Source organism: Carassius gibelio, chromosome A3 (assembly GCF_023724105.1).
Source record: "Carassius gibelio isolate Cgi1373 ecotype wild population from Czech Republic chromosome A3, carGib1.2-hapl.c, whole genome shotgun sequence".
Classification (NCBI taxonomy): domain Eukaryota; kingdom Metazoa; phylum Chordata; class Actinopteri; order Cypriniformes; family Cyprinidae; genus Carassius; species Carassius gibelio.
This window is the reverse complement of record NC_068373.1, coordinates 11,101,514-11,116,869: the sequence shown is the minus strand read 5'-3', so window position 1 is coordinate 11,116,869 and position 15,356 is coordinate 11,101,514. Positions and strand designations below refer to the sequence as shown.

The 15,356-nt window shown below is 36.9% G+C and overlaps 1 protein-coding gene across 5 annotated transcripts in view; it reads left to right on the top strand.

Moving 5' to 3' along the window:
- The window catches only part of LOC127946556 (histone deacetylase 5), a 70,674-nt gene that overhangs the window by 18,242 nt on the left and 37,076 nt on the right, over nt 1-15,356 (top strand). For 2 of the 5 annotated variants that reach the window (XM_052543228.1, XM_052543220.1), the window contains exon 1: nt 4,724-5,679. The exons of the other annotated variants lie outside the window; for them this stretch is intronic. In XM_052543228.1, the coding sequence (XP_052399188.1) occupies nt 5,529-5,679 (151 nt within the window). In that variant the 5' untranslated portion in view covers nt 4,724-5,528. Of the gene's footprint in view, nt 1-4,723; nt 5,680-15,356 lie in introns of those variants that run through there. 5 annotated transcript variants of the gene reach the window in all.

Below are 15,356 nucleotides of genomic sequence, written 5' to 3'. Positions count from 1 at the left end.
TCAGGCTTTCATGGGCAGTTTAATGATACATCTGTCTGCATTTGCCTATGTATGTGCTCCGTGTGTGTGTGTGTGTGTGTGTGTCCTTTAGACCCCATTGCAGAGCAGAACTGAAAGCTAATTCTCTTTGCCTTTCTCTCACAGGAATGTCTGTCAGTCTCTCAAATGAGGACATTTAAGAAACAATTTTGCAAACTGGAGCTAATTTCTCATTCCTTCCTGGTGATTCGTTTAATTTCTTTCATTGGGTTTTTTTTGGACTTGACAGCACTTTCAGGATTTAATGGATAATGGATTTTGCGGACTTGAGAAATTCTCTTTGCTCATAATCAAGACAGGTAACAAATCGCTCCTCAATCGGGCAGTTGTTATTCAGGTGGTATCGACGTTTTAGATCGATTCGTAGTGGAATGATCCCACAGCACCGACCGGGATCTTTGAGCGCCCGGGCCTTATTCAGGTGCAGCGACATCACACCAAAATTAAAATGCACAAAAAATGATGTTAGGGTGTATATGTTATTTAAAATACATATATTGTATGTATGGATACTGTCACTTGAATACTAGATATGGATATTGGGGGCAGTTGTGGCCTAATGGTTAGAGAGTCAGATTTTTAACCCAAAGGCAGCGGGTTCGATTCTCAGTACCAGAAGGGATTGTAGGTGACCAGTGCTCTATTCTACCCTCATTACCATGACTAATGTGCCATTGAGCAAGGCACCAAACCCCTGTGTGTTCACGGTGGGAGTGTGTGTGTGTGTGTGTGTGTGTGTGTGTGTGTGTGTGTGTGTGTGTGTTCACTACTCACTGCTGTGTTTGTGCACTTGGATGGGTGAAATGCCATACTTGTCTACACATCACTCACATTTTCACTTTCACATCTTACTACTAGCAGCGCCATCTAGTGGCTGTGTGTGGGACACCCTTAAAGGGATAGTTCACCCCAAAATATGAATTGAGCGATTTAATCCAAGTCTTTTGAAGGGGCACAGTCACTGATGAACAGATTTAATGTATGCTCAAATATAAACATTGATCAGCAAGCAATGTTCACAGCATTCAGAAACTCAAGCGTGCTTGCTTGGCGTGGAAGAACTAGTGAGGTTTGTTCTCGCGTGTCACAAAAGTATGTTTGAGCCGATTACATGCTTGTATCTGAATATCATAGGATCTTCAAAAGAGATTAAACTGCTCGATTCATATGGATTTATTTTCTTTACAAACCGTTTGATATCCTACAGTGCCTATAAAAAGTCATGTTTTTATGTTGCATTATGTTAAACTGATTTAAATGACTTTTTTTGCACATAAATCTACGTCCCACTCACCATAATGACAAAGCATAAACCAGATTTATCACAACTTTGCAAATTTATTAAAAAGTAATCTTTTGAAAGCTTTTGAAAACATCACAATTCTTCTCTACAATCCGCACAGTGTGGGATGAGTTTTGTCATTTGCAAAGCTAAATGAATAAATGTAAAACTTGAAATTTTAGGGATTGGGGATTAAGAACAACCCACTAACCCTGCAGTTATCGTGATGCTTGCCTTAGCATACTTAAAATACATTTTCCTAACATGGCAGCGGTCCCAGGACAGTCCCCGGTAAGAGAGTTGGTTATCTGTGTGAGAAACTGCTGTGTTTTTCTTGGCTTTGTTTTAATTAATCCCATCCAAACAGAGACTATTTCTGTGGGTTCGTAAGTGTGAGCTAATATAGTCAATGTTATTTAGGGTGGGAGAGAGAGAGAGAGAGAAAGAGAGAGTTCACATGCTCCTGAAGCTTCAGCGCATATTTCGCCCATCTGTCCACAGCCACACTGAGGAACGGCCACATTTATTTGCCATTCTTCTCCAGCGTCCAAGATTCCTTCAGAACCCAGTGGCGAAAGCTTACGGCTAGCTTTGGGTTGGCCTTAATTGGGTCAGGTCTGGCTAAAGGCGAGAGACTAGCTGTCAAACAAAGTCTGCTGCCAAAGTCCTTGACATTACCAACATGTGTTCATCACTTGCTGAAAAAAAGGGCTTAGAAAACAAGTGGTGTGCTCTCCCCACCTTCCCATGGCTATATATAAGCCCAACTAACGTCAGAAAGCCCAAAAGGTACATCCACCTATAAATAACAGGGGCGGCTGGACACTGAAGCCAACAGACGAGACTGAAGTTAAAAGGACTATGTAAAATGTTTGACGTCCATGCAGCTCTGGGACAGAGAGCAGTTAAGCATGCTTGTAACTTAAAGAGCAACAAGAGCAGAGTCTAAGTTATTTTCAAGATGAAAGCATGCCCTGCACACACACACACACACACACACACACACACATACATATATAATTTGTGTGAATTTGTTGTATTTAATGTTTAAATATTTATTTTGAATTTGATTTATTAGGTGCAAAAATGTAAGGTACAATTTTTAATGTGAACATTTAAATTGAATTTGTTTTGAATTATTATTTTTTTGCACACGATAATATTAATAACTATTAATATGTTACAATTGTGTTCATAAAGGTTTAAATATTTATTTTAAATTTAATTCATTTTTATAAAAACAAAAAGGGAAATTTAATGTCTTTCCAAATGCATGGACAATCCATTAGATAACACTAATGATAGTATTGAATATATATTTATTTTATTAAATGTTTAAATTATGCATGTATTTACCTAAAAATCTTAATTTAATATAAGATGCAATTTTTTGCACTTTTGTACTTTTTAAATGCATTTGTGCATACTTGAATAGAATAATACAATATTACATTTGTTTTATTAAATACATGTTTCAATATATCTATTTATATACTTTTAGTTATTATTATTTTATTGTGCTACATGCTGTCGATTGCTCATGGGCAAATCATGCCTCACAAAACTTGTTTCTATTTTCAGCCTTGCTTCAAATGATGTGTTAGTCCTGCTAGGGGTGCCAAAACATTTAATGTTGAAGTGGTTTGATTTTGCCTGAGTAAATACATACACATAACCTGTATTTGCCCTCTTAGATCATGCCCTGTGGCCAGGCAGTGATAGGAGATGCTGGGTACATGCACATCTGTTCCATGTTGTTTTTAAATGTGTCTTTTTTCAAACAACTGCTTGACAAAGCTTCTCTTTGATCGTTGCCTGCTCTTGAGCCAAGTCCATTTTAACTCTCCAACACACTTGTGGTCATGGTGACAGACTGCTCTAAGAAAAACACGTCAGAGGTCTAATTTAGACGTTCTGGATAAATCTTACCATTTAATATTGGTCTGGGACCAACTTTCCTTGCATGAAATGTTTAGCCATCATTGTAAGAAAACTGTGCGGTTTCAGATTTGATTCTTCCTCCTATTTAGTCTTGACGCATCTTTCCTGGAGTTTTGTGCTTGTGCAACAGGTCAGTCTGTCTTGGATAATAAATGCGATGAACTTGCGCTAGGCAGCGGGTCCATAAACTGATGTGGAACATCGATGCCCGAAAAACTTGTCATAAATCAACTCCGAGGGCATGAAATCAATAGTGCAATTCATAATGGATGTATTATGCTGCCCTCACACCTAACATAACAAAGATTTAGTGCATTATTGATTTATATTCACCTCCAAACATCATTGTAGTCTTTTTGAATATTGAAATGGTCTTCATTATTAATTAGAAAATTGCCTTTCAGCAACACAGGAGCCACATATTATATTGCATTGCCCCATTCATTTTGGGCACTTAATAATGCTAATAATCGTAACAATAAAATGAGTAATAATTTTTATGTAATAACTATTTATTTTTGTTTTTATTTATTCAAGCCTGTTAAAACTTGAAAAAAAAAGTACAAATGTAAAGCCCTCCTGCTTTTTTGCACACTTCATTGGATAATTAACATGTATTACATTTAAATTTTGCTAAATAAATGTTTAAATATTTATTTTAAGTTTGATTTAAGTGCAGTTTATATAATTTCATTTTTTTGTAGATTTTTTTTTTTAATGTTTAATATTTGTTATAGTAAATATGTAATATTTTTGTATAAATACATAATGAGGTAATAAATCAAATATGTTATAAAATTAAATATATTATATTATAATATGTCTTTTTTTCATATTGTTTGAACACAATTTTATTTTTATTTGTTTCTTTGTTTTATTCACAACTTATTTTACTGTTAGAGTGAGATTAGAGCGCTTGGCATATCCCAGGTTTGGTAATGCTGCATTGGCTGCCCTAGTCTTTTGACCCACATGTGCTTGTGAAACAGTTACCCTTGTGTTCTCTGTGTCAATAGTGCTGACGCAGATTCCTCGTGTATGAAGGAAGCAGTCCTCTGTATTAAAAGCGCAGATTTAAACGCTTGTGTTTCAAACGCATGAATTAGTTCCATTCATTATGGCGTGCATTGGCACGAACCTAGCAGCGCTCGTGTTTTGTTTTGTATCTGGTTTGCCCTTGTGCTGGCTTGTATTATCGAGTTAAACTCAGTTTGGTCTCACTCCTCCAGTCTTGTCACGGTCTAGTGTCTGATTGGCTTATTTTTTTAGCTCCTATTATTGTTTTTGGCTCCTTTATTTACATGATAAACAACCGACCATCCCTTCTCTTCCATCTTCAGTCTCTCTCTCTCTCTCTCTCTCTCTCTCTCAGCTCCCGACTCTATTTATAGCGCAGTCCCGCCCCTCCCCTGTCGCTCGGCAGCTATTTCCAGCAGCCTGAAGCAGCTCCAGTCTGTTTGTAAACTCCACGTCTCTATACCTCTGCTCTCCCGTTCGCCTAACACAGCGAGTGAGGGTGCAGATTTTCGGCTTTGAACAATTACACAAAAGCAACAGTCGCACACTACGGAACAGTCGGACGCTTCTGTTTAAGCCCATTCATCAGGAGAGTGACTTGTGTGCTGTGCTGTAAGCGAGGACTCGTGCAGAGAGGCGAGGGGAAGGAAGGAACAGAGCAAAAGTCTCCCAGCGATCTACTTAGTGATCGTCTCTCCCATTCTCTCGCTTTCATCTCATCCCGTCGCATTTCATCATGGGGAAGTGGCTCTTTTGGAGTCCGCCGAAACCACATGTGTGACTTCAGACGTTTGCCGGATATATGCACGCTCAGACAGGGATCTTGGATACAAGCCACACTTGGACTTGTCGGTGTGTATTAGCAGTTTGTTTCTGACATCGACAATTAGACAAGAAGGCGATGTGGTGTATGAATAGACTCATTTGTGTGGCTATAAAGCTGTGAGTTTGAGTGGATAATTTGAGAATTTGTCTACAGGGTTTCCTTTCACGGATACCATTTCTGATTGCATTTGTTTATTGATTATTATTTTTATTTTTTGTTTATTTATTTTTTTCTACCATGGAACGAACGGGCAAAGCAATGTTCGATTCTTTGCATGCATGCACCTTTTGATAAAGGAAGTGGTGCTTTTTTCCCCTCTTCCTACAAATGTGTTGACCCTTTTGGATGGAGAGCCGGCTGGCATCTACTTTTTCACGTTAATTTGTTTTTGCATTAATTGAGTGGCGATATTTTGAGACTGGCATGCTTTTGAAGCCAACCGTACCGGGACTGTGCGCAATGTTGCAGACAATTTATGAGACCGAGTCCTGCTTCTCTTCAGACAGCACATCCAGCAGAGAGCGACACGTGGAGCTGCTTTCTCCGTCCAGAAGCACCAGCATGCCCGGCACTGGTGAGTTGAAGAGAGCGATGGAGAAGAGCAGATACACAAGCGCAAGCGTGCATGAGTATAGGCGTGTTGTTTTGAAAAAGAAAGAAGGGTGAGAGGTAAAAACAGGCTTGCACTGGCTGCTATTGAAGCTTCTTTGAAGTCAAACGTTGTTGATGTTTGTTTGATAGAACAACAGTATTGCTGTGGCTACATCTTGACTTTGTATTGTCTGGGTCAGACTCTGTTTGGGTAAAACCATGAGGGTCATAGTGTAAACCTGGATTGGGCACCCTTAAACAAATGTGGCTGCTTTTCCTTCACGCAGTACCACAATCGACGTCACTCTTTTGCAGAGTTTCTCATTGCATTCTCTTAGGCTAGTTAATCTTTTAAGTTTGTTAAGTTAATATGGAATGCTCTTGTGAGTGTTAAACCCGGTAGATGCAAATGTGTTGTGTCATTTGCGAAATGACCACTGTGAATTTCAACCTAAGGACTTGACTTTCAACTGTTTTTAAAAAAAAACTTTTTTATTACACTTTAGTTTCCGGTGTCTTTGTTTAAAGTGATTTAAAGGGATAGTTCACCCAAAAATGTCATTTTTGTCATCATTTACTCACCCTCATGTCTTATCCAAACCTGTATGAGTTCATTTTCGTATGTTGAAGACTTTTTGAAAAATAGTGGGGGATAAATATTATTTGAAAGTCAGTGGCTACCAGCAACTGTTTGGTGACACACATTCTTCAAAAAATCTTCTTTTGTCTTCAGCTGAAGAAACTAATACAGGTTTGAAATGACTTGAGGGTAAGTAAACGATGATTGAATTTTCATTTTTGGGTGAACTATCTATCTCTTTAAATACTGAGTAATGTTAGTTAACAGCATGGGTGTAAGGTAGGGTTGAAGTTAGGATTAGAGTTTGGTTTAGGGTTTTTTGCATGTAATTATACATAATGTACTGTTATTACTATAGTAAGTGCATTTACAGGAATACTGTAGAATAAAGTGTTGTTGTTCTTTAGGTTGTAAGATGTGTAAAATGACCTTGTTCCTCAGAGTTCGAGAGGCTCTTAGCCTTATTTTGGCAGAGTAAACTTGTCTCCCGTCCTTGTCAGAAGTGACGTCAACATTCCCGTCAGAGCTTTGTGAGGTTCGGCCATCTCTCACCTGCGCTTGAATCAACACAGAGGAATGACTGTATAACAGTGTGTGGGTGTGCAGCCACTTCCTTTCTCTGCACCGGGCCTGTTTATCTGTCAACTGTTCAAATAGATAGATACGCTGTTATTATCAAGTCCTTCACCTCTTTAACTGTAAAAGCAACCCCTTCGTACTGGTTAGAAATGTATTAAGGCAGTTCTCTGTTGATTTGGAGTGACAGATATGTGTTACAGTAAGGGTTCAGTCTAGTGTTGACAGGGCTATCCAAGAAAATGAGAAGGGTATTACTCCATCCAAACAGCCGAATCCCTCACAATCTGCAAAAAACCACTGAAAACTCATCTCTTCCATTAGCATGCTAACTGCCTCCTCTTAAAAAATAATAATATTATAATAATAAAATATATATAGTAATATAATAACTAAAAATGATATGCCTTCACCTTTTCTTTTCGTTTATTATCCTTTATCCCTTCTTAGCTTTTAATGTTTTGAATGACGACTGAAGCTAACGGGCATTTCACATGTTTATTGCAATGTAATGGGAAATCGCTTGTTGTATTTCTAACTGTAAGTCGCTTAGGATAAAAGCGTCTGCCAAATAAATAAATGCATTTGTATTCTTATTTTTCTTAATGAAGTACTACTGAGTTGACACATCGTTTTGTGTTTACAAAAAGAGTTTTGAAGTGGAGAAAAAAAAATCCTGCTCTTTTCCAAACCCCTCTTATGAAAATAAACGGTTGTTCACAACTTTTCACGGGACGTACCATGATCATGTAGTCAGCACTCTGAGAGCATTATCACACTAAATCCTTGATTCCCATTGGAATTTTTAGCTCTATTTGAAAAAATATTAAAACCCTCTTTAAGATTCCTGTAAGATCCTACTGAATGAACTGCTATTTTTGTTGTTGTATTGGAATAATGTCTTGATAATCATATATGTTATTTTTGGGAACTTACATTTGTTTGCACTAGTTAATGCATTAGGTATTATGAACTAACCATGAATAATACTTCTACAGCATTTATTTATCATGGTTAATGTTAATTTCTGTTGATCAAAAATACAATTAAAACAGGAATGTTGTAAAATATTATTATAATTAAAAACTAATTTTCTGTTGGAATATATTATAAAATGTAATTTATGTGGTCTGTGATGACGAAATTGAATTTTCAGCATCATTACTTCAGTCTTCAGTGTCGCATGATCCTTCAGGAATCATTTCTAATATGCTGATTTGCTGCTCAATAAACATTTCTTATTATTTCTTAAAATTTAGGAAATAGTTATACGGCTTAATATTTTCTGTGTAAACCATGATAGTTTTCTTTTTTTCAGGATTCATTGATGACTAGAAAGTTTAAAAGAGCAGCATTTATTCTAAATATTTTTGTGACTGTAAATGTAAATGTCTGATCAACACTGTCCCTTTTGATCAGTTTTGCTGTGGTGCCCGGGGAGCATGTCTCTCTAATCATTAGGGCACAACAGAGTGCCGACATGTCTAATTGTCCCAAAGGAAACATGACACTCATCCACATCTGCTGTAACATCATGTACAGCATGTGTCCTGATTATGCAACACAATGTATAGGTAGTGCTGGGGTTTGCACAGTTATTGTGCTCGTCTAGACACATGTCTGCTGCGCTGTGAAAGCACTGTGAAATATCCAGCCAGGAGGTGTCTGACATATTGATGTGATTTTGTTCAAGCAGACACTTTTGAATATGCAAACCCTACAAACAAATTTTTGGGTCTACAAATAGTGCTTTATTATTGAGGCCACATGAGTTCCCCTGGAACATTTCTTTGCAGATTTACGGGATAAGCTGAGTTGATCTTCTAAACTTGCTGAACTGGGATCGAATCATCATAAGTCGATACTCCCTGAGGAGGTTTTTAATTAATTATACCTGCACTATGTAATGGAAAAAGCCTTGCAACATCAAGCTGAATCATTATGGATTAGGTGGATTGCAGATTTAATGACTGACTGGTGGCTGCTTGTCCCAGTTTTTATCTGACCGAAAATATGTGACTGTAAAACAGCCCTAGAGAATAAAAGAACACTTTAGAAAGTAACTTTAAACTGTTGAATTAAAAAGGAAGAAAATCCCTGCTAAAAATAAATGGGTGTGATTGGAAATAAATTCAGTCTATTGAACCTCTTTGGTTCTGTGGTCCGTGTTTAAACTGTGTAGCAGAAATACAGACCTTAATAGCAGTTTGTATTGTGTCAGTCTCTTCAAACAAAAGGAAAGAACAGTATCTTTCAAATCCGTGACAGAAACTGCCAACACTGGAGCCGAAACAAATGCATTGAATCGGTGCTGATTTATAAATGAATGGCATGGCTTTGAAATAAAGATGTCTCATCCATATGCTGATGGTTCCCTGACTCACCTACACTCTTTAGTTGCTTTAGATATGATGTCATTTATGTTCCTCTCATAAAGCACATATTAAAAAGGTCTTGCGAATTTCCTATATGTCACTGCATTAATATCGATATTTTCTGGTGAGAAATGGGACATGCAAACAATGCTACATCAGTGATACTGGGTGTTGTGTTGGCATGCACGTGCCATCTGATTTATATGCCAGAACTAGCTAATGGATTTAGCCAAACCGTCTGGAATTGTCATGCATGGCCATGCTGCCATTTGGCATGGGAGAACGTTGCCAATAGATGGTCATGTGAAAAGGCCCTGACTCGTTGTTAAAGTCTATGTGAAACACAAAGTGCTATGGTAGCAACCCATTTGACTTCTGTAACCAGTTTCTTGTAAATTAAACACTTATTTTTATCTGTCTTTGGCCGGTGTTATTTTTTTATTATTATTTTTTTTACAAATTGGGTCAGTAGTTTAGATTTTTAACTCGTCTGCCAACATTTTCACTTGGCCAACCACCAAAGAATAATGGATTGATGATGTCACATGACACACATCACATCGCTTCAGACCAACTTTATTGTCATTTGGAATGAATAATGCAGAAATAATAAACTGTGAATTTAGATTTTGTAAGGCCAAGGGAAAGGTAAACTTTAGGGCTTTTTAGTCTTGAACTTTCATTTGCATCCCAAGTTTGCTTATTACTTCTAGTTGCCAAAATGAAGAGCTCCTCTAAATTTAGCTGTATCGTTCCCACCACAGCTAGTCAGCTATGTCTCCCCAGTGATGCCCCGTGCTATAATAAGCAACCGGCATGTCACGGCTGTTTACAGGCCTATGGACCCATGTCTTGAATGGCAGCTGGAGCACTATGGGAATGCATTAGCCCCACACACTTTATGGTCTTTCAGCACCTACTTTGAGATCTGTTCTCAAACTGCAGTGCGCTTGATGTCGTGGTTGACAGACGATCTAAATGAAACAAACGTGAGTCAGTCAGTCAGTGATTCAGTGGAAGATTCAAATGATCAGTTGTTTATCTGTTGCTCTTTTTTGTCTTGCAGATATCGATTCTACATTTGTGTAGGTGTTCATTTGACGGGTTACAAAAGTGCCAAATCGACAACAATGCGAGGTTGACGCAAAAAAGTACAAAAATATGCTCAACATGGGAAACGATGAATTTAAATGTACTCCAGTAGTTCATCATAAGGAGATCATAGCGGCAATCGGAAGCATTCAGATTGAGGAGGACATTGTGCAGCCGAGTGGAAATAGAATATGCATATACTGCAAGCTGTTCTATTTGTACCCTACACATGAGCTAATAATATCTCACTGGTCTCATTTTACCTATTATTGTTGTTTAGTATAGGATAGTCCTATAATAGTGCTCAGGTATGTTTCTGGATGCAAGATATTGTAGACAGCAGTATGTATAAAGTTGGTGAGTATTGAGGCCTCTTTACAGCAAGTCTGTTCTTTATATCATTGTTGGAAGGGTACTAGGGTTTTGCTAGCTGGTTTCTGGGTGATTCCTTATGGCCTACAGTAATTCAAAAGTGCCACATCCATGTAAAAAAAAAAAAAATTCCCACAAGTATTGTGTCCAATACTCAACAAACTTTGTTATTGTATGTGTCATCATTTCAGAGGCAGAGAACACATTGGATGAGACTGAAAGTCAACAACTGAAATGTAAAATCTTCATTAAAGATACATTACTGCTGTTAAAAAAAAAGTACAATGTTTATTATTCATTTTCTTTTTGTATGGCATATGCTTTAATTAAGCTGTCAAACAACAAAAGGAAAATTTTCTTTGCATTTAATAGAAAATTATATAAGTTGCATTCAAGAATCCATCGATGAGCCCTCAATAATGGCAGCAATGAGCATGCATTAAAAAAAAAAAAAAAAAAAAAAAAAAAACAATGGTTTTGAATTTTAGGCTGCTGTATGTTGTTGGCTTGCCACATTCGGTATTTCTGTAGTGGTACATCTGATGTGTAGATTCTCCATTTTCAGTCATTTGTACTGTAAGATTTAGCAGTAAAGTATTTTTTAAGCTGTCTGTGCATTTCATCTTCGTCGCAGGCCAGGGTTCTGCTGACACGTGCCGCCAACGTTTTTATTTGATATTCTGCTAGTGAAGATGACGTTCCACTACTTTGTTTACCTCCTCATCTTCATTTCCCTTATCATCTTAATAGGTGAAAGTATGGTTCAGACTGTTAGATGCAGACTATTTTGTTGTTCTTGCCTCTTGCCAAATGACCCATGCCTTTTTAATTCCTGATATCTTTTAATATCCTATACTGGAAATAGTTGAATAAGAAAAGGAATAACCTTTCTGCGACACAAGCCAAGAGTTGAATGTGCTGTGGGAATTCGGCTGTTGTGGGTGAATTTTTGTACCCACCAGAAGCAGTCGATGAATCTGAAAACGTTGGTGGTATTCTGTCAAGAATGGTCATTTTTATATGAGCCATCTGTTTCTCTGATGTTGAGACATCAACTGGAAGAGTTTTTCCAATCCCACTCCAAAATGCTTTCAAAATAGTATAGGCGCAGTGAAGGTATTGCAACCACTATTTGAATGAAAATGAATCAGTTTGAACATTTCCCCACTTTATATATATATGTATATATATATATATATATATATATATATATATATATATATATATATATATATATATATATATATATATATATATATATATATATCATGTCTTTTTTTAAGAGAAAAACCCTCTTTTTCTGCTGGAATACACCCTGCGACCCCCTCTTTGCTTCTTTCTAAAAAGTGGTGTGAGATGAATTCCGCACCACACATTGAAGTTTACCCAGAAAACAACATTCCTCTCATGCAAGCGTTTGACGTCAATGCTGGTGCATTTATAGAACCTGTAAACAGTGGCCGGCACTCAGCCTGCTACTTAGCGATGACATTTCATCGTCTGAATGTTTATGCTTTGCATGCGGCTGCTTCTTCTTCTCTGCTTTTTTTTCCTGCTCATGAAAAGTTGTCCCATTTGAACTAGAGCCCTAAGGAACGGCGGTTGGGCTACGCAGCTCATGGTATGATTGGTAGAGGTTTCGCTGTTGAATGGGACACTGTATTTGGGGTTGATGGTGTAGGAGGGGGGTGATGGGAAATTGAGTTGGTGGACCAAGTTTAGTGCCATGTGATGCCAACAAAGGACAATGGAGTCAGATGTAATTTTGTTTCATGTGTGAGGGGTTGCACTCATTTTGAAAACCATATCAATTTTGAAGAATATAAAAAGCCTTTATTCAGTCATGGCTTAGTCATTTAAAAGCAAGTAACAAGTGACCACACACCGACGCATTGCGGCTAATGAGACTTGCACTAATTTGTCGACTAGTTCTGCCAGTACCAGTACCATTACCATTAAGCAGGTAAATGGCAGTAATTTAGAGATTTGCTAAAAATTCCATTAACAATGTTATTAAAATATTATTCTTTTTAAATACTTGAAAAACTTTTATTAAATAATAATATTAGGTGAGCATTGCATGGCAAAGGTAATTTGAATGTAAAATTTGAGATAATTTAACATGCACAATTTCCTTTTCAATATTGACTTATCCATAGCCAGCATATTTATGAATATTTAATAGTGTATGCATATTTTTGCCTATTTTTACACTCAGTTTTAACTTCTATTATTTAATTATTATTTTAAAGACATTTATACTTTTATTTAGCAAGGATGCATTAAAAGGATCAAAAGTGACTGTAAATGAACATATCCTGAAAAAAATAAGTGTATGTGTGTATATATATATATATGTATATATATATATATATATATATATATATATATATATATATAGATAGATATATAGATATATATATATATATATAGATATAGATAGATAGATAGATAGATAGATACACAATTATTTTCTTTACATTAAGATTTTCTTTGTCATAATTTAATATTCATCTAGGTAAAATATTATAACAATATACATTTTATAACATTGTTAAAGGTAATCTTTAGAAGATCCTTTTTAATGCAGTGGATCATAATGTTGAAAAATTCAATTTAAAATGCTTGATTTTTTTATGTTTGTTTTTACTTTTTTATTAATTACATTTTTCTAGTTATTTTTAGAAACAATAATAATAATATAAATCAGTTACTTAATGGTATTAATTTTATTTTTCTCAGTTGCTAGTTGTTTATTGGTAAACAGCCATAGCAGCCTTAACTAGTCTACTAATAAATCTAGTCATCATGCAAGTAGTATAAGTAGGAATAAAAATTGAGTCTCGTTATTAGTGCATGTGCTAGAACTGGCATCCTATCCCAATACCATTAGCCCCTCTATTCCCATCATTTCTTGTCTTCTCTCAACTGTCCTGTAAATAATTAAAAGGCCCACAGTAAAAATATAAAGCTCTGTTCTCTCGCTAAAATTGAAAATAGCATCATTCAGCATGCATGACGTGAACGAATCGACACGCATTAGCCGATAAACATTGTTGACTTCCAGCAGTGTCATTATCCACTTTAATTGACGTCATCGTCCGCATGTCTTATGGATCAAGAGTCGTTATGAACTAACATCATGCGGTGCACAAGCCCTCACCCTTTGCCTTTTTACAGCTGTCTTTTTTGGGCTTCCACCATAGAACTGCTGGTTTCTTGTTTTCCCAGAGTGAGGGGATCTACCCCTCCTTTAGGCCTGCCAAGGCATCGGAGGTTCCTGGGGACTGTAAATCACACTGGCTGTTTGTAACCCTCCCTTACCAGCTTGAAACCCCAAGTTTAAGCTGCCAAGAAGCTCTTCCAATGGATGTAAATGCAACACCCAACTTTCCTGCACCTCTTTTTTTTTTCTTCCCCACAGTTTTGGAGGCAGTGTTGCCAAACCATTGGCTGGGTCTAATGTACTCCATTTGATTCTCTCTCTCTCCTAGTTCTCTTGCTCTCGTTCATCTATGTGCCGTTAACAAGGAGAGGATGCAGAACCGATTTGACAGGGCAGCCTACCGCACGTCGCTATGTGCTATTTCTGGAAAGCAATATTCATGCTTTTTTCTCTCTCTCTGCCTCTCCATCTCTCCTGCTCGTTTCTGAAGCGTAGATGGTGTACCGTTGCTAAAGAAAATAACCATGACGTAAGTCAGGCTCTCTGCAAAATAGCCTTAAAAACAGGGGGATGGTAGAAAGAGCCTGTGGAGCTCAAATAATAAACGCTTCCTCCAGGGAGGCTGCGGATGCAGGAGCCCGTTTCAGTCAAAAAGCAGTAAAATCAATGTGAAACCGCAAACTGTTTATAAAAATGAAGCACATTTAAGGGAAAATTAATCAGTCCTGTGATTTCTGAAGACGTCACCCTTGCACTAAACTCTTAATTGACTGATTGCAACTTTTTCTTACTGTGATTATTTGCTCATTGCCGTGTGGTTTCCACTGACAGCTTTTATTTGAAGGCAAACCACCATGGACTCCTAATACATTTAGCTTTTTTCCATTCTGTCCTGAAGATTGTTGGTTTATAGTACACATTTATCTCGCTCTTGCTGCGTGTGTGTGTACGGTCTCTGTATTAATATATCACAGGTCTGCACCTTCTGAGCCTCTAGGTTATTTCTGTGCTGGGGAAACACGTCCCATGATTCACTGCTGTCCCAAAGCTTACCAACAGAGATGCTTCTGCAGAACAGAGGGAAGTGCAGGCACACTTATTAATGACTGTCCTTCAGGTCCTTCCTCAGTGTCCTTAGCTTTTCTTGCTCTCTTTGTCTTCTTTCTCTCTTATAGGTTTGCGAGATAGATAGATAGATAGATAGATAGATAGATAGATAGATAGATAGATAGATAGATAGATAGATAGATAGATAGATAGATAGATAGATACATATTTAGTTGTTCAAATTATATATGTGTGTGTGTGTGTGTGTGTGTAGTATCTGTATTAATTTCAAATTATAATTTCATAATACTGTATATTAGAATATAAATATTTTTGCTTTTAAATGTAAAATAATATATTTAATATATTAAGTCTTGTCTAACAATATAATATATACTTCTCTTGCTCAGTTTGTCTCTTTGTTTGTATAGTGATATAGAATTATTATTAGA